Source organism: Eretmochelys imbricata, chromosome 5 (genome assembly GCF_965152235.1).
Source record: "Eretmochelys imbricata isolate rEreImb1 chromosome 5, rEreImb1.hap1, whole genome shotgun sequence".
In the NCBI taxonomy this organism is placed as follows: Eukaryota; Metazoa; Chordata; order Testudines; family Cheloniidae; genus Eretmochelys; species Eretmochelys imbricata.
The window spans coordinates 25,430,227-25,456,354 of NC_135576.1; the positions used below are offsets into that span (position 1 = coordinate 25,430,227).

The window sequence follows — 26,128 nt, forward strand, 5'->3', positions numbered from 1 at the left end:
CGAACTACAAGTCCCAGGAGGCATGGTGGCTGCCCCTTTCACCGGCTGCTAGCCTCACTTCCGTTAGGAGTAGCGCGCGCTGGGGAATGGAACGTTGTGCTGGTCGCGCTCAGTTTGGTGGTGCTGCTGCTGCGCAGAGAGGAGGCGCGGGAAGGGCCGGTCGCTCCTGCTGCTGGTTAGTGCGGGGACCCAGGCTCCCAGCTTCTAATGCTTCTGCGCCAGGCCACCATGCACAGGTAATGCGGCGGCCGGGGGCAACTGGCCGGAGTCCGCGTGGGGTATTGCATCGGGAAGGGGCGAGTGGTGGTAGTTGCCGCCCAAAGCGTAGGCTGCTGCTGTGTTGTGGGGGGGTGCGTGCAAAGTGTTGCACTGGGCTTTGTTATCTGTCTGTCCACGCGGTGTTCAGTCTCTAACGCTGCAGTATGTTGTACGTCCTTCTGCCCCTTTCACCTCTACCCAGGGGATGGGAAACCGCATCTGCATCCCCCAAGGCTACCCTGGTGAGCACAAGTCATACATGTCTTGGTGTGTCCGCTAAAGGGTAATTAATAGCAGGTAGCCATGTGATTTTGGTGGAAATCTGAGCGGGGCCAGTAGCCTGGATGGTAGTGACTTGGAGGGGTGTGTGTATGTAGTGTTGTCCAAAATACAGTGATCCTGTAACAAACCAGTGTTCACGGAGGATTTTGCAGTTTTTACTGTGCTGCACATTATGGCCATTTGGAACTTTAAGTGCGGCTAGATCCCCTCTGCTTCGAAGACATAGGCTCTACTGCTTGAGCCAAAACACTCTCCATTAGTGGATAGCAGTGTGGGCATTATTTTCTAGTTCTGATTATCTGTAGTGTAGGGCAGAGAGATATAGCTATTGGCCAGTTCATTATATTCCCCTATATAAATGAAGCATATTTTCAAGCATCTGAGGTTAACTGAGTTCATACTCATTGTTGATGGTTGTGTCTTTGGCTTTCTGGGACTTCACAGATGTCACTGCATCACACCATGGCTATTTAGAACTCTATGATGATAATAGGACCAAAAATGGAGAACAAACGCCTATCACTTGTGCTAACTGAGGGTCCCTGTTAGCGGTACAAGGCCTGTGATACACAGTTTTGAGCAGTGCTAATTCTATACAGTAAATGATAAAGGTACATGTACGCACTAACTAGTTCACTGCAGTATTTCAAAGTGCTGTACAAACACTGTAATCTTTAATTCCCCGGTGAGATAGATAAGTAATCGCTATTATCACTATTCTATACATGAGGGAATTGAAGCAAAAGAGCCTGAAAGCAGATGTCCATTTCAGAGGCAGTATTACAATTCAATGTCTTGACTCCCTGTTCTTTATTTAAACCGCCAGGTCACGCACTTGACTATAGATTGTAAATTGCACAGAGTTCACACAGGTGGATGAAGCAATTCTGGCAATGAAAGATGGAGAAGACCTGTTAGATCATTCATTGTAACCTCAGCCATTGCAGGACTTTCCTCCAGTTATTTGTGCAGTCTCATTGTAATAGTCCCAAACAACTAGATTTCCACCAGTTTCTTTGGCACGCTATTCTGCAGCATGATAGGTATTTTAGGAAGATTGTCCTAATTTTCAGACTGAAGTTTCCCCTTCGCTTTTTATTTTTTCTGTCCAACAAAACAAAACAATACAAAATTAAATATATTTAGCTTTTTTAATCGTTCTACTTAAATCAGTTCTCATGGCCCCTGATCATTGCTGCTGCCTTCTCTGACTGGCCCTTCCCGCGCCTCCTCTCTGCCGCCTTCTTCTTCTTCCTACGGTTTTATCTGTGATAATGTGCAGTATTCTAACTGACCGCAGAGCCACAATCTCTGCTTTGTTGCTGTTGACTAGATTCCCATCCCTTTGTGATGCCACAGTTCAAAATTGTAATATTCTTTTTTGCAATCATATCATGCTGTAAATTCAGTCTGATTTACTCTTGTCACCCTAAGTGGGTCCATTTTAGCATTTCTGCTTCCCAGCTTACTTCTTTCCATTAAGTTTGTGTGTTTCTGACTATTTCCCCCACAGAGTATCACATAAATCTGTTCAATTTGATTCTTATATGTATCCCAGGTCTGGAGGTGTTGTGAACATTTGTAAAACCCTATAGGATTTTTGAATGCTATAGAAGTACAAAGTGTTATTGATTTTCACTGTGAATTGTATTGCTTACTGTAGGGGATGTAGGTGCAGGCACCTGTGCCATTTTGTCTTCCAACATTTGGGGTGTAACTTGTGCTGTTCCTGCAGGAGACATCTCCAGGAAATCCCAGCTTCAGACAGCAATGTTTCCACAAGCTTCACATGGTCATGGGACCCCACCAAGACATCAGAGCTACTCTCGGGCATGGGAGTGTCTGTCCTTAAGAAAGAGAAGCTGGGCAGTGAGAACACCCCTCAGGAGCTGCTAGTGTCTCTTTATCCTCCTCAGAAACGACAGAAAGTGAAAGAGAAGGACAAGGACTTTGTGATTGCACGCAGGCCTAGGCTGCTCCGAGAGACAGAGTCAGGTAGAGTAACAACAGCCCAAGCTTGTGTCAGCTTGTAACAGTGACAATGACTGAGGTTGGGTACCACAAATCACTAATAGTTTAGTTGCTTCTTACATAGTTTGGTCTCTCCGAGCAAACTCTAGTCCCTGGATCTAGTGAATTGCGTGCGTTTCTTTCAAGTCTTTCTTTTTTATCTCCCACAAGTTTGACTTTCCCCTCCCGCATCTAGACAAGCCTGCATGTCCTAAAGAGAGCATTACTGTAAGGAAGTGGTTCACTCTATTGCTTCCTTTAAGGAGACCTGTGAATGGATAGTATTTTATCATCTCTGGAGAAAATATCATTTCTTCTATTCTGTTTTCTTCAATAAGGATTAAATAGGATTTTGGATTTCGCCCATTTCCCAGATCTGTAGTACAGCAGTTTTGGCCAACAGAGGGTGGATTAAAAAAGAGATCAACTCAGATAGTATAATCTGTTGCTGGAGGGATGTTTCTGAATCTATCTGAAGACCTCTGATCTAAACGTCACAAGAGATGAATAGTCTCATAGCCTTCATAAAACCTCAGTTTGAGCCGCCTCCTTACCATCTAGTAACTTACTAATGCTTATGACTTTCTTTATGGTATTTTGGTGAGTTTACAGCGGCTGTTTTTTGAACTGTCACCCATCTCATTTGTGCTCAACCTGTCAAATATTTCTTTTCAGATAAAGTTGTGATCTGGGAAGTGCTGGCTGGGGTTCCTATCTAAAATGTACACGGTCTCCCATCTCATTTAGGGAGGTAATTCCTTGTTCCACAGACCTCTTTGGAGCAGTAACAGCATTTTCTAGATGTACATAATGCCTTAAAAATTTACTTGCTTAAGAAAAGAATGTTTGGATTTTAGGCAGAGCAATAGCTCAATATGCATTAGGGGCTGCAGTCGGTAGAGTCATGAATCTTAAGAAGGGCTAATTGCACAAGAGCAGAATAGCTGCATCCCTTTCAGAAAGAGATTCTGGTTATGGAACTCTTTATACACTTTCTCAGAAGACGATGGGTTGGACAAACAAGCTTCAGAAGACAAATGTGGGACAATACTGTTGGCAGCTATTTTTGCACCTATGCACACAGCACCTAGTAACATCTTGGATGAGATGGTAGTAGTAGTAATATAATACCTTTCCAATAAGGAAATGTAAGTACCTAAGTAGTGGACTAGTGTATCCCTAGATCAACAAGGGAATAAGGTAGTGATGGTAGGGCAGGGAATATGTCTGTTGTCTTTAATATTTTTGTCTAATGGCAAAACTGTTGAAATGGCTAATCAGTGGACAAAAATGAATCCGATCTACGTAAAACCTGTTGACTGTTTTCTTAAAGGTATTTCTTGGGATGCACTACCAGATGAATTACTATTAGGGATCTTGGCGTACTTACCCCTAATTGACCTGCTAAAAGTTTCCCAGATTTGCAAGAGATGGCAACGCCTAGCGTGAGTATTGCTTTTTACTTGTAGGTATTGAGAACAGCAGTGCTTTTTAAAGGTTGTTAAATGGTCTTTTTCTCATTTTGATGTGCAGGTATAATTCTGTCTACACTGAAAGTGGGTTACACGTGCATTAAGAGACTCTAGACTCTGATTCCTGATGTTTAAATGGAGACTGTCACTTGAGAACCACACTTATCTGGAAATTTTACATTTGGGCTGTGCCCCTAACTAATTTAAAGCCTCTGCTCTCTTCCAGGCCTCCCAATAATGAGACTTGGGGTCTTGCCCACTCCTTCACTCCCTCCCCCCAGTATGTAGTGTAGTCTGAGCTCTTCCATCATGCACCCACCCATTCCATTCATTGATTCCAGGCTCCTATCTTCCCCCAAATTCCCTAAGTCTTGCCTCCCACTAAACAAATAATGCCCCCTTTCCCACAGAGTTCCAGTACTTGCAGGAGACTACAGCCTATTGCAGTGAGTTTCATGCAGTATCTTGGCTATTCATATTCAGGAATATGAATGCACTTTGCTGTCAGATCAGTGAGAAATCTCAGTAATGTTTGTATAAGTAAATCCTTGCTGAGTTGACTTCCTTGTTTTGCACATTCATTTGTAATATTAAAACCTGTTGATGACAGTGTCCTTTGCTTTGGCCTTTCATTACTTACTAACCAGCAAACTCCTTTCCTCCCTAGGTTTGATGAATCGCTCTGGCAGACTCTTGATCTGACTGGTAAAAATCTGCTGCCAGGAGTGATTGGGCAGTTGCTCCCTGTGGGTGTAACTGTATTCCGTTGTCCAAGATCCTGTATTGGGAAACCATTGTTTAAAAACAACCGGTAAGGCTGTCACCATCTTTTGGTGCCCTGGAACAAAGTCTCTCTTTCAGTTTTTCATATATTTCAACCAATCTCTTCGATTTAGCACCTCTGGTTGTCACTTGTGGCATCTATAAATTTTGGAATAGAGGCAGCATGGAGCAGGGAATAAGGCAGTGGGCTGACTATCAGGGGAGCTGCATTCTGTTCTTGATTCAAAATTGTTCAAGAACTGATGAACACAATCTTGAGTATAGTTTACTACCATTCAGTAAATTTTTTTTTTTTAAGAACCAAGAGCTACTGACCACTGAAGTATATTTCTTTGCAAAGTTAAAGGAAATATGATTTAACTCTAGCATAGACAGAGATATTATGAGTCTTAAAGGTTTGTATGCCTCAAAGTAAATAGAATTTTGCAGTTTTGGTAACCAGCTTAGTAGCAATGATGGATCAGACATTCATTAAAGCGTATACATTTTCTGCTAGCTGTGCATTCATTTGTAGTATACAAATGCAGTATGCTACCTGAATTTTAAAAAAATATTAAAATTCATTTTTTATGGTCTGCCTTTCTCCTTTCCCCTCTTTAGACCTCTTAGAGTGAAACATATGGACATATCCAACTGCACAATAAATGTTGCAGATCTCCATACTATTCTTTGTCGTTGTGATAGACTACAGAACCTCAGCTTAGAAGGACTGGTGCTTTCTGATGATATAATTAGGTGAGTGGGCATGTTCAAAAGTGTAAGGTTCCTGCATCTCAGGACCATGGGCACCTCCTTTGGTGGCATCAGTGAATCATCAGCATTTATGCCTGGTTAGTCTGTTGGGCATCCCAGCTTCCAACTGAGCAAGTAGCAGCTTAGGCCTCCTGAATGAGGGCCGAATAAGTCAACTGTTAATGGCTCTGGCCTTCTGACCTAAGGGTTAGCACTCCTCCAGCACAAAGTGGAGGGTCGGGGGCAGGGGAACCTGGACCCACCCTGCTCCACCAGGTCCCAGCCCAGGGCACTAGAAACGACAGGTCATTCCATCTTGGGGTTGCCGGGAGAACGTGGGGTCACTGTCTTGCCTCCCAGCAACACAACAGACCAATGTGTCGGTTCCTTTGTTATACCAATAAAATAAAAACCAGCAGTATCTTATTAAAGGGGAAAAGGCAAAATGCCACATTTATTGTGAATACAGAAAGAATCATAGTAAGCAGTTAGTTATAGCTATAACATTCCATTCAGTTTCATATTCATTCATACACACACAGGTTCTGCAAGGTTGTTATCATAGTTACCAGCCTTAGAGTTGCTCATGCCAAGCCACTGGCCAGGTGGCCTGGACATGAGGAGGGAGCAGGGCCTTGTCAGGTGCTCATCTGATGCTCCTGGAAGTTGGTTTGCAGAATCAGACCCCAAAGTTCTCACTTTCTAGAGTCCATTTTTATAGGAATTTCTTCCTATGCCAGTTTATGGGAATTGCTTCATCATGCTGTTGCTGAATCAATCAGCAGATGGCACATTCCTGACGGCTCCGTGCTGCCAGAAGTTATCTTGTTCTTTGGTTCTCTCATTCTTGAGGCTGTTGGGTAGATTCCAGTCTGCCCTCTGGGGGTCCTCTGGTTATTTCCACCTGATGCCTTCTTCAGCCGATGGACACTGGATTCTTAGGCTGGCACCTCCCTGATCATTCAGTTATTATCTACACCAAGCATCCATCCAGATACATCCTCTGTCTCTATTTTAATCACAATTGTTAACAAAGCGAGATGAATACAATAAAAGGGCGGGGAGTCTCTGGGTGCTGTTTCTGTTGTTACAGAGTATTGCTTTGAGTCTCTCTCTGTGTGTGTAGTTGTTGTTACAAAGAATTGCTTTGAGAACAGACTCCGTCTTAGAATGTACTAACACAATTAGCAGCTTGCAAGTTTCACACAGAGGGAGAGAAACAGTACCAAAAACCAAGAGACCTCTTAATTAGTAATATCCTGGAATTTAAACTATGGGGAATCAAATTCATTTGTGATTTTAATACAAAACTTCTTTAATATGATCCAACACTTTAGGGTTCTTCCTACCAGCATCTGGTGGGGCTGCTCCATGGCCACCGGGGCCTGGTTCCCCCTCTCCTTGTCAGACAACCTGCTCTCCACTCCCTCTTTGGGTTTCTCAGTCTTCCGCGGTAGCAGTTTCCTTCCCTCCAAGCTGGCTCTGGAGGGTCATCGCCTGCCACAGTGGGACGGACGTCTTGCTCCTTCCCTGGTCTGACTCTTAACTGAGCTGTGGGGCCCTGTTCTTGTACTACTTGCCCCTGCAAGAGAGAGAGAGAAGGGACTGGTTTAGTTGAGCCCAGCAGGGTGAGTTAACCTCCTCTGTGCTGGAATGAGGTCACAAGAAGTATTCAATACAAGAAATATTCAATAATAACTTTATTTATTTGCCTTCTCGTGTGCAGAAGGCTCCCCAGACAACTTACAAATGCAGGCCCTCATTTTGTAAATAGCTAGAGTAGCACAGACTTCAGCAAGATCACACTTGGGTGCAGGGGTCTGCATAGGCACATCTACTTACAGGATTGAGGCTTATTTTACAAATGGGATAATTGCTTTATCCATCACAGAAATGCAGCCACCTCTGAGGTGAAACATGGCAGCTGTTTAACAGGGCAGAGGAACATTAAAACTGCAAGGGAAATATTCAATTAGGCAGAATGTAAATATCCAAATAGGAATTTGGCCAGGACCCTAGAGATAATAGCCCTTTTCAAGTGTATGATTTATCAAGTACACTAATGCAGCAGGTAAACAGTTACAGAACATCTATTTAACTGTTAAATTGAAAACCTAGGGCTCACTAGGCAGAGATGCACAAATGTATCTTTACTAAATTAAGGCCATCTTGAGCCTGGAACTTAGTTATGAAAACAAACCATAAAATTGATAATACCAGGAGAGATGTGAAAGCATTGTGACACTCCATCTATGGTCTTCACAGAAGCATCGCTCAGAATTCCAGTTTGGTGCGATTAAATCTCTCTGGATGTTCTGAATTTTCTGCAGAAGCATTGATGATGATGTTGATCAACTGTTCTGGGTAAGACACAATTAATTTATGTACCTGTTGATATTCCTGGGAGAAATGATCATCTGAGCACCCCCTGGCATGAGTGTATAACTTTTATGAACTATAATTTGTGTTCTTGAACATCTAAATAGGGTATTTTCCTCTGCGGAAGATTCAGAGAATTCATGTTTTTGTTAAACTTATCTTCCTTAAAGATGGGTGCATTTATCTGCGGTGGGGGAGGGAGTTTAACTATGTCTGTTTTGAATATCCTCATGCAAAGTCGATTTCCTTATTGAAAGAGTGACAAGTCAAACTCTGTCAAAGTGAAAGTGTGTCTTTAAAAATTGTGAAATGATATCTGATGAGCCCCCTTTACACAGTGTGTGCAACTTTGATGGTAGAAAAGATCACTTCATGTTAAAACAATCCTTCAAAAACATACAGAGTCGTTCTAACTGATGTAGTACTGTTATAAACATTTGACAGCTTGTGGAGACTAACGTTCTGTGATCTGCCAACATGAAGAAGGATGGTCTGTGGTTAAGGCACTGAACTGGGACTTGGGAGATCTGTGGCAGAAAATGAATCCGGAGTTCATGTGTAATGTTGGAGAAACTACTTAATGCAAAGTTTCAGAGTGGCAGCCGTGTTAGTCTGTATCTGCAAAAAGAAAAGAGGACTTGTGGCACCTTAGAGACAAACAAATTTATTTGAGCACAAGCTTTCGTGAGCTACAGCTCACTTCATTGGATGTGTGCAGTGGAAAATACAGTGGGGAGCCCACCTTGATTATCACTACGAAAGGTGTGTCGTCGTCGTGTCGTGTCCGCCCCCCACTCTCCTGGTAATATCTCGCCTTACCTGATCACTCTTGTTACCATACACGCTGTAACACCCATTGTTTCATGTTCTCTGTGTATATAAAACTCCCCACTGTATTTTCCACTGCATGCAGCCGATGAAGTGAGCTGTAGCTCACGAAAGCTTTTGCTCAAATAAATGTTAGTCTCTAAGGTGCCACAAGTACTCCTTTTCTTTTTACGTAATGCAAAGGCAAGCTTAACATATACTGATTTAACTATGTGGGTTTAAACATACTTCCTCAGTTATACCAGTGCAAATTGTGAGACAAAACCTTAATCTCTATGCCACACTTTGCAGTCTGTAAAACGGGGATAATATTTTCTTTGTCTTATCAACTTAGGTTGTAGATTGTCCCTGTTTACTACATGTATATGCACTGCTTAGCAGACTGAGGATCTGATCTTGGTTGGGACGTCTAGGCCAGTGGTTCTCAACCTTTTTGGGCTCAGGACCCATTTGTAAAAGTTTATGGCTAGGGTGGCTTAAGTTGGATCCCACACCCTGGGGGAGGAGGGTTGGGTCCTGCCTGGCACTCACCCCACGGTGGCAGCTCCTACAGCTGCTGTGGGTCTGGCTGGGCTTGGCTCTGCACTCTAGGCATTGCAGCACCACTCAGGTTCAGCCACACCCCCTTGAATGGACCAAATTTCTGTGAGTAGAGTTGTGACCTGGCTCATGGGGTTTCAGTGCCACTCACTCAAATGTGGCCTCCTCAGACTCCTGTCATCATGACGGCTGGGCCAAACCTGAGTGGCGCTGGGACCCCAGAGGCTGCAGTGCCTGGAGCAGGGTGCTGAGCCCTGCCAGCCCCATGGGACAGGAGCTGCCACACAACCCTTTGAAACATTCTGGTATCCCAACCCACGGGTTGAGGAAACACTGCTTTAGGTGGTGGTATATTTTGATAGTAAGTAACAGAACTGGTGACACACAGCATGTCACGAGGGCTTGGCATGTTGAGTGGGAGCTGTCCCTGTTTGCTCAGTGTGGGGTTGACACACCCAATCACATGGTTGTCAGGATTCCCAGTTGGGGCAGAACAATCAATCAGTCTGTAGCCCCTGGGGCGAGGCAGAGCAAACACTCAGTTTATATCAGGAGACCCGAGTAGTCACATCTAGTGGCAAGTGTGGGACAGGGGGACCCTCACCTACCCTAGTTCACTGGATGTGGCCTGCAGGCCGTAGTTTGCCCATCTCTGTCCTAACAGATTCCCTGGGTCGCTTCCTAGCATAAAGCCCATTTCGGGCATTTCCTCAGCTGGCAGTAGCTCGGCGTCTCTGCAGTCAGCTGGTCATCCACAGCATAGTCCAGATCCACGGAGAGTCGATGGTTCCTCTGCAGGAGCCTGCAGCACACATCCTTCCTCCTCTTCCACCAGCACTGACTGAGCAGAGCGGCCTCCTTTTATCTGTCCCCTCCACCTGGACCATGTGCAGTAGGGGTGCGGGGGTGTCATTTCCTGGGCCCACAATGATCGGTCAGCCCCCGTTGGCCCCGTGCGGGGTTGATACATCCTGTCACTCAGCAGTGCACGTTTCTTTGCCTCGCCAACATGCTTTAACCCTGTTTTTGAGGAACCCGTAAGGATGGGAGGGTGACTTGTTTCTTTGACCTACGTTGAGACAACCAAAAAAATATTCAGCAGTACTGGTTATTTATTTGTAATCTGGTAGCACCTGCAATGTACTACACATTGTCCACACAAAGGAGTATACAGTCCCTGCCCCAAGCAGCTTACAATCTACGACAAGCTGTAGTAAGAGGCCCTAAAACATAAACCCTTGTATCAGATGCCTGGTATGAGGCCTAAAGCCTGAACCAAAGTACTTCCAGGCATTGCTAAGCAAAGCTGGGCTGTGAGCCAGAGGCAGGCCCTAATTGCAGAACTTGGCAAGAACAGCGCTCCTAGAAAGCATGGGCTAATGATATAAGTAGTAATAAGAGGAACGTGTGCCAAGATGGCACCTGGACATCCCGATACGAGGACACTTCAGAGATAACAAGGAACAGCCAGGTGCATCCCAAAGACAGGGTCAAAAGGACAGCATGATGGACAGATCTGTTTGTTTGAACCAACATGATCGAAGGGGGAGACAGCACCCTAATGAGTCAAGGGGCTGTATCTCAGTACATCAATAGGGATGAGTAATCTATTCTGCAACTGTATAAAAATAGTTCCTGGAGCGCATATCTTTGTCCAGCCTAGAAGGCAGTGGAGTGTCCCACCACTGATTGAGCTGTGTCCATTGCCAGGGGGCACATATTCGTAGTATGTCCTATAGAGTCTATAGGAAACTATTACTGTGCTTCGTTTGACAATAAACCTGGCTGGGTGCCTTCGTACCTTACTAGAGTCTGTGGTCTTTGAGGGTTCTCTCGGGGTCTTCTGTGTTAGCCATCTGCGCAGAACTGGGGCAGCACGCAGAGGGAACACGCACACAGCCGACTGTTATCGTCATCGAACCAGAGCAGAGCACCTCACTGGTAGCTACCGACAACACAAGCAATTTGTGAAGGGTTGAAGAGGGTTGCACTCAAAACATGTATGATATTTCTATACATTATAAAAAATACACACAAACTAAATCCGGTGGTCAGTTAATAATGGATAGATTAAGGAGCAAACAGCTGTGTTTTTCTTCTTTAAAGGTGGAGTCCTATCCATTAGGAACCAGACTATGGCAGATACCCCACTTCACAGCAACAACAAATGATGATTACTTTGCCATTGCTGGCTTGATGCATTTTGGCAACCAAGATGCTCTTTATCCCATTATAATTCCTCTATGCCATCTATTTAATCTGATCTCTTAAAATTTGGTTTCAGAGTAACAGCCGTGTTAGTCTGTATTCGCAAAAAGAAAAGGAGTACTGGTGGCACCTTAGAGACTAACCAATTTATTGGTTAGTCTCTAAGGTGCCACCAGTACTCCTTTTCTTTTTTTAAAATTTGGTGTCATTAATGAAGAAACTTGATGGTATATATCTTATCTCATGTACAGTTTGATTTTTTTGGTATTTGAACAGTATGTGGATGCTTTTAAGGCCAAACCTATGTTTCTGCAATGCTTCCAAATGGATGTATTTTTATTTGTGCATAGATTGGAAGAGTTGAACTTGTCCTGGTGTGACTTCACAGCTGATCACATTAAAGCAGCAGTCAACCACATTTCTACAAATGTAACTCAACTAAATTTTAGCGGATACAGACAAAATCTACAGATACCAGGTAAATAGCACCACTGAAAACTGGTGGTCTAGTGGAATGATATGTGGAACCTTAATTAAGTGTAGCTGTGATTGTTTAACTGTTTGCATCTCCTCTTGGTCCTTCAGACCCAGAGTATTGATTTCAAATGCAATGGTGCCTTTGCCTACATGAAGGTGCGCTTTATGTAGTACAATTCATGAAACAAAACATTAACCCGGAAACTTAACCAGCATTATTGCTAATTTTTTGTACATGAGCTCTGAAACATTGGTAACCACTTCTTTTATTATTATTATTATTATTGGCATTTAAACACCACAATCAGGAATCCGAGCCCCACTGGGCTTGGTGCTATACACATAAATAATGAAAAGACTGTCCCTGTTTTACGGACCTTACACTTAAAGGCAAACAAACAATATAATTTTGAGTCATGAGGAAGGAACTTAGAAATTACAAGACTTCGATTTACAGAGGAAAAACTTCAGGTATCCAAAAAACCCAGACACTACAAAGATGAGTGTGTTCTACATGATGGAAGTCATGTAGTGGTTTTCGGTTGCATGAATGAGCTTTGGAGTGCCTCAGAATGCCTGTAAACCTAGTAAATTTCTCCTACTAAGAAAACAGTGACTAAATTCAAATGTTTTTCCGGCTGGTACAGTAAAAGCTCTTTTATCTAGCACTTCACCAACTGGCGAGCTCTATAAACCGGCATTTCTGATCTGCACTTAAAGTCCGGTTTATAGTGTGGTTGGTGTGGGGCCAGGAGGGGCATGGGATGGGCTGGGGGTATGGGGCGTGGGAGGGGGCTCAAGATGTCAGATGCAGAGGGGAGCGCTTGCCTCCAGCAGCTCCCCACAAGCCGCTCCCCATTCCTGCTGTTGCAGGCAGAGGCGCGGCCTGGCGGCTCTGCAGGCATGCTTCCTCTGTCCCCCCCTCGAGTCCCTGAGCACGGACTCCATGGCACTCAGCTCATTGGCCGGAAACCACGGCCAATGGAAGCTGTGGGCGGGGGGGGCAGTGCCTGCAGATGGAGGCAGTGTGCCTGCTTGCAGAGCTGTCTGGCCACGCCTCCACCAGGAGCAGCAGGGACGGGGAGCTGCTGCAGGTGCGTTCCCCCCATCTGGCACCCAATCTCCCTCCTGGACCCCAACTCCCTCCCAGAACCTGTGCCCCACAACCCCTCCCACGCCCCTGTCCCGCCCCGCACTCCAAACCCCTCCCTCTGAGTTACCCAGCATTTTTACTTTACTGGCATCCCCTGTTTTCCCAGCCTACCGGTTAAAAAAGCTTTTACTATATATTGATGGTGCAAATGGCATTTCAGGGGCACTTTTTTTTTCTGTGGACAAAATATTTTTTTTCTTGACAAAGCTAAGAATTTAAATCCTTTAAGGGTCTGCACCAAACATCAGTAGGTGAAAAAGATTTGGTATATGTTTCAAGTGCAGTACAAGTGTTCTTTAAACAAGTACAACCTTCTGTCAAGAACTCATGTTGGTAGAAAACATGTAACTTTCATAGCAGTGAATAATTCAAACGACATATAACTTTAAAGGTAGCTTTTACTGGTCAGGAGAAGCTGTAATATTGCTGGAAAAAAATGCCTGGCTGATTTATATACATGTTTTTTTCCCCCCGCCTCCAGATATTAAGACATTGGTGACAAGATGCCCTTATCTCGTCCAGTTAGATTTAAGGTAAAAAAACTGTGCATCAGAAACTCTTCAGCAGCCCTGAATCCAAACAGTATCAAGAAATCTTTGCCCCTACTCCATTCAGGCTGCAACTTCTGTCTCTCTGGGGCCATAGCACAGAATCTGCCCCCTGTGCATCTGGGTTTGTGCTAGCAGAAGCTAGAGGAACCAGTGAGTGATAGATATCTACATACATTTTCATACCAAGCTCATCACTGTTGTTTCTGAGCACCTTCAGGCAAGATCTGAAGGTGCTCAGAAATGCCTGCCCCCGCCCCCACCATAGACAGATGTCACTCCTTGGAAGATTTATTTCTTTGCCAAATTTCAGGCTTCAGCTGGGTTCTGTTCTGATCAGGTTCTTAAACTGTGCCCATCGTTACCTGTTTACTGTGGTACCGACTATCACAATATGCTGGGATTTTCTTAATGATAAAAGGATTCTTGCCTCCTCTTTGCCTCCCCAAATACACTGTGGCTGGCTCAAACATTTTGAAGGTATTCTGCTCAAACTTTTTACCAAAAAAAAAAAATTCCTTGAGACAGAAATTGTTCACAGAAAGTTTCTGAAACTCACCTTTTGGGCTGAGAGTTCTGAGTGTGAAAATAGAAACCAGTTTGTGATGTTACTGTAGAGTTTGCTTACTTTGATATTGAGCAAGTTATATAAAAGGGGGGGAATACATAGAATTTAGTACAAGATCACATCTAAAACTTGTTTTAATAAAGGGGAATTTATCTGAGAATTGGTTATGCACCCCCCTCTCTCTTACCTTTTGCCCCTTCCAGCTGTCTGGTCGGTTGTGCCATAAACTTTAGGCTAGGTTCACTCATAGGTTCCTGTAGCTTTTGCTGGCAGAAATCCAGATACACAGGGAGCAAATTCTGTGCTGGAACCCCAACAAGATAGAAGTGGCAGCCTGAATGGGGCAAAAGCAAAGGTATCTTAAGTTGCCTTTGTGCTACTTGAGTTCGGGGGTGTTCTTGCTTGGGGCAGCTGCCAAGGGGCTGCACTGCTACCGAGAAACCTTGTAGTGCTGTGAGCGTATGCTGTGTGCCAAGCGTGGCTGTCAAGAGAAATGCTATGAATGCTTGAAGTTAATAGACTTAAGGTACAATAACTTCCAGATGAGAAAATGGTAGCCTTATATATTAATCTCAGTGTCTTAAGTGCTGCTGACTGTAAGTCACAGGGGGTATACAGCTTGACAGTATCTTTGAGGGTAATATGCAAGTTACCAAGATAGGAAAAAATATTTTTCTGGAAGGGATAAGCTAAACTCATTTACCCCTGGGGGAATTCCGCACCATTGCATGCAGAATTCATGTCCCCACTGCAGAAAATGACGGGAAAGCAAAGGGAAGCTGTGTGGGGGTCAGAACACCCATGGTGTAGTTTGGGGGGGTGGGGGGCATTGCCCCCCAAACAGAGGCAAAGCATGGGGGGCACACAGTGTCACATGCCACTGGCCCCCTGCTCCCAATGGCTGAGAGCACAGAGCTGCCCAGCTGAAGGAGAGTGCTGCACTGCTCTGCTCTACTGCTGCTGCAGCTAGACCCCACCTCCATGGTCCTAGTGCTGGTCATGCTCCCCTTCTGCGGGCTGGGGCCCATCCTGTTTTCTGTACAACAGTGAAGACCCACGGTGGGACAGGGTAAAGAGGGTGGGGTAGGGAGAAGAGGCAGTAGGGAAGGAAGAGGGGTGGGATGGGGAAGGGCACAGAGCAGTGGGGAGGGACATCTCAGGTGGTAAGCGGGAGCCAAGCTTGTGGTATTCCCTCGGCCGCAGCTCAGGCTCCCCAGTTAAGCAGGCCCAGCGACCCCTACTTCACTGATCACCCAATCAGCTTCACACAGATCTCCACCCCACCAAGCCCCACTTCCCCCAGCACCTGGACCCCACTGAGCACACAGTCGCTCCACCACCACCACCGCCAGGCCTCATCGTTCACCAGGACCTCCTGCAGAGTCCCATTCCCCCTGTACCCAGAACCCCACAACAAGCTCCTGTGCATCCAGCTCTTCCCCCCCGCACCCCATACCCGGATCCTCCACTGAGCCACCTGCATTGAGATTGCTCCACACAGAACCTTCTCACCCCACATACCCACACTAAGCCCTTCCACACTTGGATCCTGCTGAGCTGAGCCTACTTGCCCCGCACCTGGATCAGAGGCCACGAGACTCTGTCCCTCTCGCTTGCTATCTCGGTGTGCCTGACGTGGACAGACAGGGCCTTGGGGTGTGTCAGGGTCGGGTGCAGCCTTACAGTTGACTCCATGTCCGGGTGGGACTGCAGGGTGATCTCCCACCTCCGTGCAGCTAGGGATCTGTGCTCCCCACTGCCATGCTGGAGCCTGCACATCTAGTTGACCACTTTTGTAAAACATTTAAAATGTGTGCAGAATCCCTCAGGAGTAATAAACCACATCTGCTGTCACTGACTCTCTTGCCTGTTGTGCATTTGTAACCTGATTATAAAATGTCAAAGTATAAGTTGATTTTTGCCATATCAACTAAACACTGCTTAGAACTCTTGACATGTAGAGCAATTTCCTTTTGTGACCTAAGTTCCTGTGCCAAAACAGCTTCCTGCAAAACAAGCTACTGTTTTCCCTCCTCCAAAAAATAAAAATGATGGAAATTGGTGATTAATTTCTAATAAGGAAGAAAACATGTTAAATTTGAAAATAGTTAATAAGCTAGTGAAGAAAGCTTTTGAAGGCAGATAAGTGTTTAATATTAATGCATGCAAAACTTTTCTCTCCGAATTTCAGAAACACTTGAAACTTTGCTTCTAAGCTTTGTGTTCTTGAAAAGGAACGTTTTTAATCCAACTCTTATATATCCCTTTTATTACAGTGACAGTGCAATGTTGAAGCCTGAATGTTTTCAATATTTTCATCAGCTCATCTACCTACAGCATTTGTCTCTTAGTAGATGTTATCAGATATCTCCTGCTGACTTACTGTGAGTAATGTCTTACACCCATTATAGTTCTTTACTATTAAAACTGAATTAAAAGGTGATCAGAAATACTTAATAAAAACTGTTCAAGATCCTGAACTGCAAATAATATCTTTAAAAACAGAAGAGGAAGGCTGGGACTAAAAGGCAGGATGGAGCCGATGATTACTGGGTCGTCTCTGGCATCAGCAAAAATCTATGAACCCACTGGTGAAGTGTCTGTGTCATTTCCCTCTAGTGCTGGTGCATGCACATGACAACCGGCTATCAGTGAATCCATTAGCTCAAGTAGCATAGGTCTGTGCTGTGGATCTAAAGGTTCCAGCTCTGCTTATTGCACCATGAGAGTGTAAATATGATTCCACCTAATGGAGTTCCTGGGTGTTGTTTTTCTTCCAAGTTCACCTTTTATACTGAGGAAGTTAAAAAGAATATTAAGGTTCAAAGTAAAAAAAAAAAAAACTGTTAGGAATTGCCCAAATTAAGGTTGCCTATATAACCTTAATTTGCCTCCCTTGTGTGTATATGCATTGATAGAATCTAATTACATGTACTGTCTTTTCCAGGGGACCCCTGCCTCATTGAGTGTACAACCTGGATGGTACTCTGAGCAACTAATTACTATTTTGTTTTTTTCTTGCTGTGGCCCTATGCCTTACTTATTGCACACCATTCAAAAAGACTCTGAATATAAAATTCATTTCCTTATAGGCTTTTCTATGATGTTCATTACTACAGTATCTGAATGTTTCACAAACATTAATGAATTGATTTGCACAAAACCTCTGAGGTCTGAGGGTATTATCCCCATTTTACAGATGGACAACTCAGGCATAGAGAGACAGATTTAAAGATATTTAGCTGCTGAACACTCATTGAAAATTTAACTGGGCACCTAAATATCTTTAAAAATCTGTCCCCAAAAGATTGTCAGAAGTGTCCACTAATGGGTGTTGGATTTGAGACACCTAAGACCTGATTATTATTTTTTCTTCAGAGTAGTTAGCATTATATATCTTTTTACATGGTCAAATTACAGCTCTCGTTGACTTGGTTACAGTTGTGCGTGCATAGCATTTTTGCAAAGCAGACAGTCTCACATTGGGCACTTAGAAAATGAGACACCGGTGGCCACCTGTGACAAGTTTGGTTTAAGTGACTTACTCAGCATCCCATAGTAACTCTGTTGCAGAGGCAGAGATAGAATCCAGTTCTCCAGGGCAGCATTCAACCGCCTTAACCACGAGACTATCTTGTTTCTTCTTGCAATACCCTTCCTCATTCGCTACATACCTTCAAAAACTTCTGAAGCCACAGCCTCATTCACTACTCAACCCTGAGTCATCCCTCACAGCAGGACCATCCTGTGAACTGAATGGGGCAAGTGTTGTGGAGAATAGTAGTATGCAGTCGTCTAACTAAAGACTGTCAATGCATGAATTAAAGTTGCACAGGCAACCTTAACTTTAGCATTTCCTAACTTTTGAGTGCTTGATTTTGCAACCTGAACATCTTTTAACTTAAACAAAAAACTAATACAAAATTATGGTTGTGTCAAACTGACCAAAAACAAAGAAAGAGGGCCAGATCCTCAGCTCCTATAAATCAGCATGGTTCTGACATCAGTGGAATTATGCTACTTCCATTTACACCAGCTGAGGATCTGCCCCTAAAGTTTAAAGTTAACAATAGGTGAAACTTCTTGTTTTTCCCTCTTGTTCCTCTTTAACATTTTGGGTTTTAGTTCAAATATATGATGGGCCACATTGCTGTTCTTAATAAATATCAAAGGAAGTTATGCTTTGAGTGTTAAAACTCCATTTTAAGTCAGAATCTGTGTAGGCTAGCACAGCTTTGCTGTGTGACCTCGGGCAAATCAATTAGCTGTACTTCCCCATCTGTAAAATGGGAACATCTGTCTCATGGTGGTCCGTGAAGATTTTTAGCAAACGGAGCAGTTTTCAAAGGTGCCAAGTGCAGTTTGGCATCTTACTCTTATTGACTTTCAGTAGGAGTTGGGTGCCTGTCATTTAAGAATCTCCTCCAAAGACGTGTTGATATTCTCTGGTGGAAGATGTTATAGAAGTGCAAAGAACTTTTGAACAGCACATTACACTGATCTGAGATTCCTTCAGTACTTATGTGTAATGGAGAGACTTAAGGATGACTGGTGAAACCTTTTACTCTTTCAAAAAGAAAAGGAGTACTTGTGGCACCTTAGAGACTAACGGCTGCTACTCTGAAACCTGTCACTTTACTCCTTGTTTGTTACTGGGTCAGCTATGTCAATGTTAGTCACTTTTCTCAGTAGTAGTGAGAAGGGAGTAAGTATGTGAAAGCTTATCACAGACTAATAGCTCTGTAAATATTTACATACTCTTTAAAGGGATATTAGGTAGCTGCTCTGAAAGAATTTTAAAACTCCGATAATTTGCTCAGTAGTACAGAGGTACTGCAGCCTCTGATGTCTATGAAGGGGCTGTTGAAGTATAATATCCTTAAGGAAATGATTCATTAAGCCATTTCCGTTTTCTAAACAAGATAGATTCCCTTACCTAGGCTCCACAAAAAATTGTGAAAAACAATATTTAGTAAAACAAAGCATTAAATGGTTGGATGTATAAGAAATCCAAATCTGTTACTTTAATGATAATATAAAACTTGTTGAAACAATTTATGTACAATAAAATTGTTTGTCAAAGTTTAAAAAAAAAAGAACTTGCAACGGATCTATATTGATTCCTAAACCTAGGCTGTTAAAATGGGAATTGGAAGACGTTTAACACTGGAATAGTGATGCGGCTATGGGATAGCTCTGTAGTGTTTGTTCCTTCTGATGAATCCATCTGTCCCTGACTGTACTTGCAAATACACATTTAAATGATAGCTGGACAAACACAAGGAACTTGGTCTGTATGACCAGTTCAAACATCACCACAATTCCATTCTGCTGATTCCTTGTCCAGACTGTAATCTCAGCCCTGTTACTGTGACTACCACCTTATCTGGCCTGTTACCATAACCTTTCAATCCATTCAAAACGCCACCACAAAAGTCACAAACCTTGGCCACTCCAGAGTCTGTTCACTGGTTATTTCTTGCCCTGTGTTATCAGGATTAAGCTCCTTACCCTCTCTACCCTGAGCATTTTGATTCTTGTCTACCTCTGTTCTCGCTTGTAAAGGACTTAGCACACCATTGATGATGATAGAATATTCCATACAGTGAAGAATAGGTAATCATTAGCTAAGATTATTAAAAGTATTTCTAAGGAGACGACTGATGTGTAGGATTTGCCATCTGGGCACAATTTGCTCCACTTATTCTGAATGTTGATTTTAATAGTCCGTTGCTATTGCAGAGACACTAAATAAACAAACCAACCGTGTCCTGCAATAACCTAGCATGTGTGAGGGTCATTAGTTATGAATAAAGTTACTTACATTTCACTGCACTTAAACTCCTATTTCTCTATTCAAGCTGGCTTGGCAATTGAACTTCTTACTGAATGACCAGAACAGAGCATAAAGTTTCAATTAAGTATATTTAAAATCAGATTTTTTTAGATAGGAGCAAACATTTATCCAAAAACTATTTTCCAGACTTTCATGAAAAAAATTGTAGTATTCAGTTTGGGTAAAAGGTTTAAGCCATTTTTGCAGCTCATTGATCTGCTTCTTTTGTTTCTCTCCTTCTAGTGAGCTTGGTGAACTTCCCACACTAAAGACTCTTCAAGCTTTTGGAATAGTGACTGACAATTCCCTACAGCTCCTAAAAGAAACACTTCCCCACATAAAGATCAATTGTTCACATTTTACAACCATTGCACGGCCAACTGTTGGCAGCAAAAAGAACCAGGAGATCTGGGGCATCAAATGCAGACTGACACTGAGAAATCCTAGTGGTTTGTGATGCAGAGTTTGCTGGATGTTTTCTTTTGTTGGCACCAAGCGTGGTGTGCTTCATCAAGAAACCCAAACACTGGAGCATCACTCTAGTTCTTCTTGTAAAAAGTGTTTCAACGTGGTCTTATGCTATAATTTACTTTCATAAGTATATTTTTATATTGTCCTTCTCTTACTGCCTTCAGAAATGTGTCCCGAAATCTAATCAGGTATGAGTAATTGTAGGCATTTTAAGTCAATCTTGCTTTTAGAAAGATGTTTGCAAAAGCCAAGTGACTATTGCAACTGTGCTAAACATGATTAAGTTAGAAAGTTTGGTAAATATTGCAGCTGTTCTAGTTATTTGGCAATGTGCTTAATTCTGCAGTCTGTGATGTTGCTTTATTTGAACTGTGAGAGTCCAAAGGTGCTTCTGTAATATTTTTCTAAATACACAGCTTTGAGTAAAGCCCTTGCAAAATAGGGTGATGCTCAGTCATTAAGGAACTGTTTTACTTCATTACAACTCAGTACGATCCTGACTGTTTCAGAGTTTAGAGCTCAGAATGAGTAAGGGCATTAAGTCTATTTAGACTCTTAACTGAACAGGATGGAATATTTGGTGCTATCTACTTTTTGGAGGGACCGGGAAGGAACCATGGCTTTGGACACTAAATTCACTGAAATTTAATGCAATAGGAGCCGTGGGAAGGGAGATCCACACAAAAGGAGCTATGAGGAAGCTGAATCGGACACTAGTTATAAGGCAGCAGAACAGAGCTACAGTGCATTTTTTCCTATCAATTACAGAAGTGACCCTCACTGGCTCAAAATGACTGTGCTGAGTAGTTTAAAACTTGAAACCCCTTTGCAAGTTTTTGAAACCAAGATCTCACCTGTCAGGGTGAAGTTTTCATTGGGTATTGTCTGACTTACATTCCAGTTCTGTGCTACTTAATCAGTATTTAACTTTTTGTGATTTCCACAGTTTCTAAAAGATGCATTATTAATGCAAGGATCTCTTCATAGGTAAGCTTAGTATGATGTTTCTTTTTATATAGCCCTGTATTCACATCCCTTCATTGAGACACTGGAGGGCTAAGGAGCAATAAAGAGGGAAATACACAGAACTCCAGAGCTCTTCAGGGCAAGGAGAGGAAGGGATTGCTGGGATCTAATGGGTGTCAAGCACTCCACAGTACAGAAGCAGCAGTCTTGCAGATATGTTTGCTATAGCAAAGGGAGATATAGGTCCCCACATACTCCCTTAAGTTCTACAATGCAGAAAATGTGGCAAACCTTAAGGTTCTAGGCTCTGTTGTCCCAGTTCCTGTATTTTAAAGAAACCCACCAAAAACTTAGCAACTTTGATCGTAGTTCAGCAAAGAAAAATATGAAAGTATAGAAATGAACAACTAGATAACTATTCAAGCCCATAAGAAGGGAAAGGATAGATATGGGCCTAAGGCACAGGTGTAAGTCTTAGATCTGCTTCTTTGGGGCACTGTTCACCATCTGTAAAATGGATGTAGTACATCCCTATGTTTGAGGTGCTCAGAATAAGTTTATTCATGACTGAGGTGGCTAGACAGAAAGGTGCCCAGGCCATAAGATTACCTTCAGAAAAAATGTATGTACAGTAGAAGCTCAGTTACAAACTGACTGGTCAACTACACACCTCATTTGGAACCGCAAGTACACAATCAGGCAGCAGCAGAGATGGAAAGAAGAAAAAAAGTACAGTAGTGTGTTAAACAACAAACTGCTAAAATAAAGAGGGAAAGTTTTTAAAAAAGATTTGAGGTAAGGAAACTTGTGCTTCTAATTTAAATTAAAATGGTTAAAAGCATTTTTTTTCTTCTGCATAATGAAGTTTCAAACCTGTATTAAGTCAATGTTCAGTTGTAAACTTTTGAAAGAACCACCATAACGTTTTGTTTAAAGTTATGAACATTTCAGAGTTACAAACAACCTCTATTCCCAAGATGTTCGTAACTGAGATTCTACTGTACAACCATAAAGTAAAAAGGAGTACTTGTGGCACCTTAGAGACTAACACATTTATTTGAGCATAAGCTTTCGTGAGCTACAGCTCACTTCATTGGATGCATCCGATGAAGTGAGCTGTAGCTCACGAAAGCTTATGCTCAAATAAATTTGTTAGTCTCTGGGGTGCCACAAGTACTCCTTTTCTTTTTGCGGATACAGACTAAGACGACTGCTACTCTGAAACCATAAAGTAGTTTCAGTAATCGAATGTGTGGTGTTAACAGAGAAAGAGGAGAACCTGGGTTTTAACTTTTCCCCACCCTTATTCCCTTGGAGGTGGAGGGGGTGACAAATTTGCAGCAGGCTTAAACATTTATGTACCAATTCACATATCCTAGGTATCCTTAACTGTGCTTTCACTTTAAGCAGCTAACAGAAGTTGAGACCAATCTAAGTCTTCCTGGATACTCCCATTTCTATATCCCACCAATCTGGTCACAGATTCTCCATAGTTGGTCAGTCTTTTGCTGTAACACTTCATTAAGTCTCACTTCTGAATTTATACTTGGAACCAGTGTGACAAGATATGGCACTCAAGCACTAACCCCCCCATTCTATGTCTGTCCCCAGTAGGGAGTTTAAAAAGAACCCCCTCTCCTCCAACTAGCAACAGGACCATCCAGTCTACTAGAGATGGCTACTGCTAATCAGTTTTACATGGAAGGTGATCAAGTGCTATAGTGAGGAGCAGCAGTATAAAACATTACGGGTACATCTACACTTACTACTACAGCTGCACTGCTGTAACTTATATTGTATTTTGTACTTATTATATTGTATTATATTGTACTTATTGTATCACTTATGTTGATAGGAGGGATTCTGTTGGCGTAGATAATCCACCTCCCCAAGAGGCCATAGCTGGGTCAATGGAAGAATTCTTTTGTCAACCTAGTACTATACAGGGACTTTGGTCAGCTTAACTACACCACTCAGGGGCTTGAATTGTTCACACCTCTGAGTGATATAGTTATGCCAGTCTAATTTTCTAGTGTAGACCAGGCCTAAGATAGATACGCTTTCTTTCATCTGATGACTCTTAACCCATTCAAAAGTCCTTAAACATCTCCAGCTGGAGGTGAATCACTTATTAAGGTATGGAATTAGACCCTTTACTATCACATATAACAGTGTGGGGTTGTGTTGGCACTATTACTTCCAGTCAAACTATTTCTCCCACTTGACATCTTGCTTTGAGTTTACTGAGGACAGCCAAGTTTCATATCTAAGCAGCCCGACATTTTTGAAATACCTGCCTGAGTAAGGTCTTCATAGCATGGGATCCTAAAGACTTAATTTATAATTATAAAGACAAAGGCATTAAGGGCTGAAGTGTTCTCTGCATAACTTCATACATTTAAAAAAAACTCTTAGGTTTAACACAGTTGCATGTGTTTCATAGTTTAGGAAACTACAACAAAACTAAAGTTGATAAGTAATAAATCTAGATCAAGTAAAAGTCTTTAAGCTTGGAATACAGAAGAGTATTATAACTTGTATTTCTCTCCATAAATATTGTACTAGCAAAAGCTACAGCATTTCACTGTTGTACTCCAATAAACTAATTTTTAAAAAATCAACCCCCCTCTTGCTGTGGTAACGGGAACGTAACTTGAATAAAATATCAGTTACCTGTGGAATGGGATACACTTGAAGTGCACTAAAAGCTGTAGCTATGGATAAGTATACTTGGACTACACTCTTACTCTAGGTCTGTCTTATTTGAAGACTTTCACAACATGCTACTGTGTTCACCAAGATCGGGATGGTGCAAATCTGTCATCAGAGTAAGATGCAAAAACCTACTTTAACTGAGCTCTTCCACACCCTCACCAAGGGACTGGGGGAAAATGGAGCATGGGAGAAAAACCTGAAGTCCATACAACCTAAAGTGAGGTACAAGTCTGTACACTGAAATTAAACTCACAGCATGGTGATGGAATAGAAAATGCTTTAAATCCTGTCCAAATTAAATATTTAAGATAAGTATGTTGGGAAGAGTCAACATGGACTATTGTAAAAGGAAATCATGCCTCACCCATTAGAATTCTTTGAGGGTCTCAAGAAGCATGTGGATATGGGTAATCCAGTGTACTTGGACTTTCCGAAGTCCTTCAGTGAGGTCCCACCTCAAAGGCTCTAAAGCAATATCAAGTAGTCATGGGATAGAGGTCCTTATGGATCAGTAACTGGAGAGGATAGCTAGGGAACAAAGGGCAGGAGTAAAACCAACAGTTTTCACACTGGAAAGAAGTAAATAGCAGGATCCCCAAAGGATCTATACTGTTCAGCATATTCATAAATGATCTGGAAAAGGGAGTAAACAGTAAGGTGGCAAAGTTTAGATGATACTCAAGACAGTCAAGTCAAAAGCAGACTACAAAAAGTTAAAGGGCTCCCACAAAACAGCAGATGAAATTCAGTGTTGATAAATACAATAATCCCAACTATATATACAAAAATGCAGTCTAACTTAGCACTTACCACTCAAGAAAGATCTTGGATATCATGGGATAGTTCCCTGAAAACATCCACTCAATGTGCAGTAGCAGTCACAAAAGCTAACAATGTTAGGAACCATTAGGAAAGGGATAGACATGACAGTAAATAAAAAAGCCACTATATAAATGCATGGTATGCCCACACATTGAATACTGTGTGTAGTTCTAGTCAACTCATCTCATAAAAGATATTAGAATTAGAAAAGGTGCAGAGAAGTTCAACAACAATTAAAAAAGGGCAGGGAACAGCTTCCATGAGAAAAAATTTAAAGAAGACTAGTACTGTGCAGTTTAGAAAAGAAATGAGCGGGGGGGGGGGGGGGGTTGGGGGGCATGAGACATGTCTATAAAATCATGAATGGTGTGGAGACAGTGAATAGGGAATTTATGTCTTCATATAAACACAAGAACCAGGGGGTCATCCAATGAAATTAATAGCCAACAGGTTTAAAACAAACGTAAGAAAGTACTTCAACATACAATCAACCTATGGAACTCATTGCCAGGATGGTGTGAAGGCCAAAAGTATAACTGGGTTCAAAAAAGAATCAAATAAGTACATGGAGAATAGACCCATTAATGGCTATTAGCCAAGATGGTCAGGGACACAACTCCATGTTCTGGCTATCCCTGAACTTCTGACTGCCAGAATCTGGGACTGGACAATAAGAGATGGATCATTCGATAATTGCCTTGTACTGTTCATTCTCTGTGAAGCATCTGGCACTGCCCACTGTCAAAGACAGTATAGTGGGCTAGATGGACCACTGGTCTGACCCAGGACGGCCATTCATACATTAACAAAAAAAATCTAGCTCTCATTATATGGACAAGTGTGTAAAGATAGTTTAATTGTTTGAAAAAAAAATTCAGTACTATTATGTAGATATAAATCAAGCAAAGCTTGCTGTAACCATAGTAGTCGCTTACAGGAAATCCTGAAACATTTATAATCACCATATTGGATTGAGCTCTCTTACCTCCAGCACTGGCTCCACAGCTCCCATTGGCTGGGAACCGCAGCCAATGGGAGCTGCGGGGGCAGTGCCTGCAGGTGTGGGCAGCATGCACCACG

The 26,128-nt window shown here is 42.6% G+C and overlaps 1 protein-coding gene and 1 long non-coding RNA gene across 4 annotated transcripts; one reads left to right on the plus strand and one right to left on the minus strand.

Annotated features, from left to right (window-relative positions):
* SKP2 (S-phase kinase associated protein 2) lies at window positions 1-22,578 on the plus strand. Of its 3 annotated transcripts, none has more exons than XM_077816753.1 (10): window positions 1-175; window positions 2,276-2,535; window positions 3,884-3,995; window positions 4,690-4,833; window positions 5,406-5,540; window positions 7,803-7,901; window positions 11,843-11,970; window positions 13,604-13,655; window positions 16,515-16,622; window positions 20,318-22,578. In XM_077816753.1, the coding sequence occupies exons 1-10, from the start codon at window positions 87-89 to the stop codon at window positions 20,529-20,531; spliced, it is 1,341 nt and encodes a 446-aa protein (XP_077672879.1). In that variant the 5' UTR covers window positions 1-86; the 3' UTR covers window positions 20,532-22,578. The 3 variants fall into 3 exon arrangements, with proteins under 3 accessions (XP_077672879.1, XP_077672877.1, XP_077672878.1); XM_077816751.1 differs by lacking the exon at window positions 1-175 and adding an exon at window positions 229-236; XM_077816752.1 differs by lacking the exon at window positions 1-175 and having other exon boundaries at window positions 2,401-2,535; window positions 3,226-3,995.
* On the minus strand, window positions 10,038-24,723 carry LOC144264854 (uncharacterized). The gene is made up of 4 exons (XR_013346119.1): window positions 24,591-24,723; window positions 14,426-14,572; window positions 11,086-11,229; window positions 10,038-10,353 (listed from the first exon to the last, which is right to left on the minus strand). It is a non-coding gene; the product is annotated as an uncharacterized LOC144264854 (long non-coding RNA).
* Between the last annotated feature and the right edge of the window lie 1,405 nt (window positions 24,724-26,128).

Excerpts from the sequence above, each read along its gene's own strand:
- SKP2 (XM_077816753.1), top strand. The coding sequence starts at position 87 with ATGGAACGTTGTGCTGGTCGCGCTCAGTTTGGTGGTGCTGCTGCTGCG. Across the intron at positions 176-2,275 it reads GCCGGTCGCTCCTGCTGCTG|GAGACATCTCCAGGAAATCC; the intron begins GTTAGTGCGGGG and ends CTGTTCCTGCAG. Across the intron at positions 5,541-7,802 it reads CTTTCTGATGATATAATTAG|AAGCATCGCTCAGAATTCCA; the intron begins GTGAGTGGGCAT and ends TGGTCTTCACAG.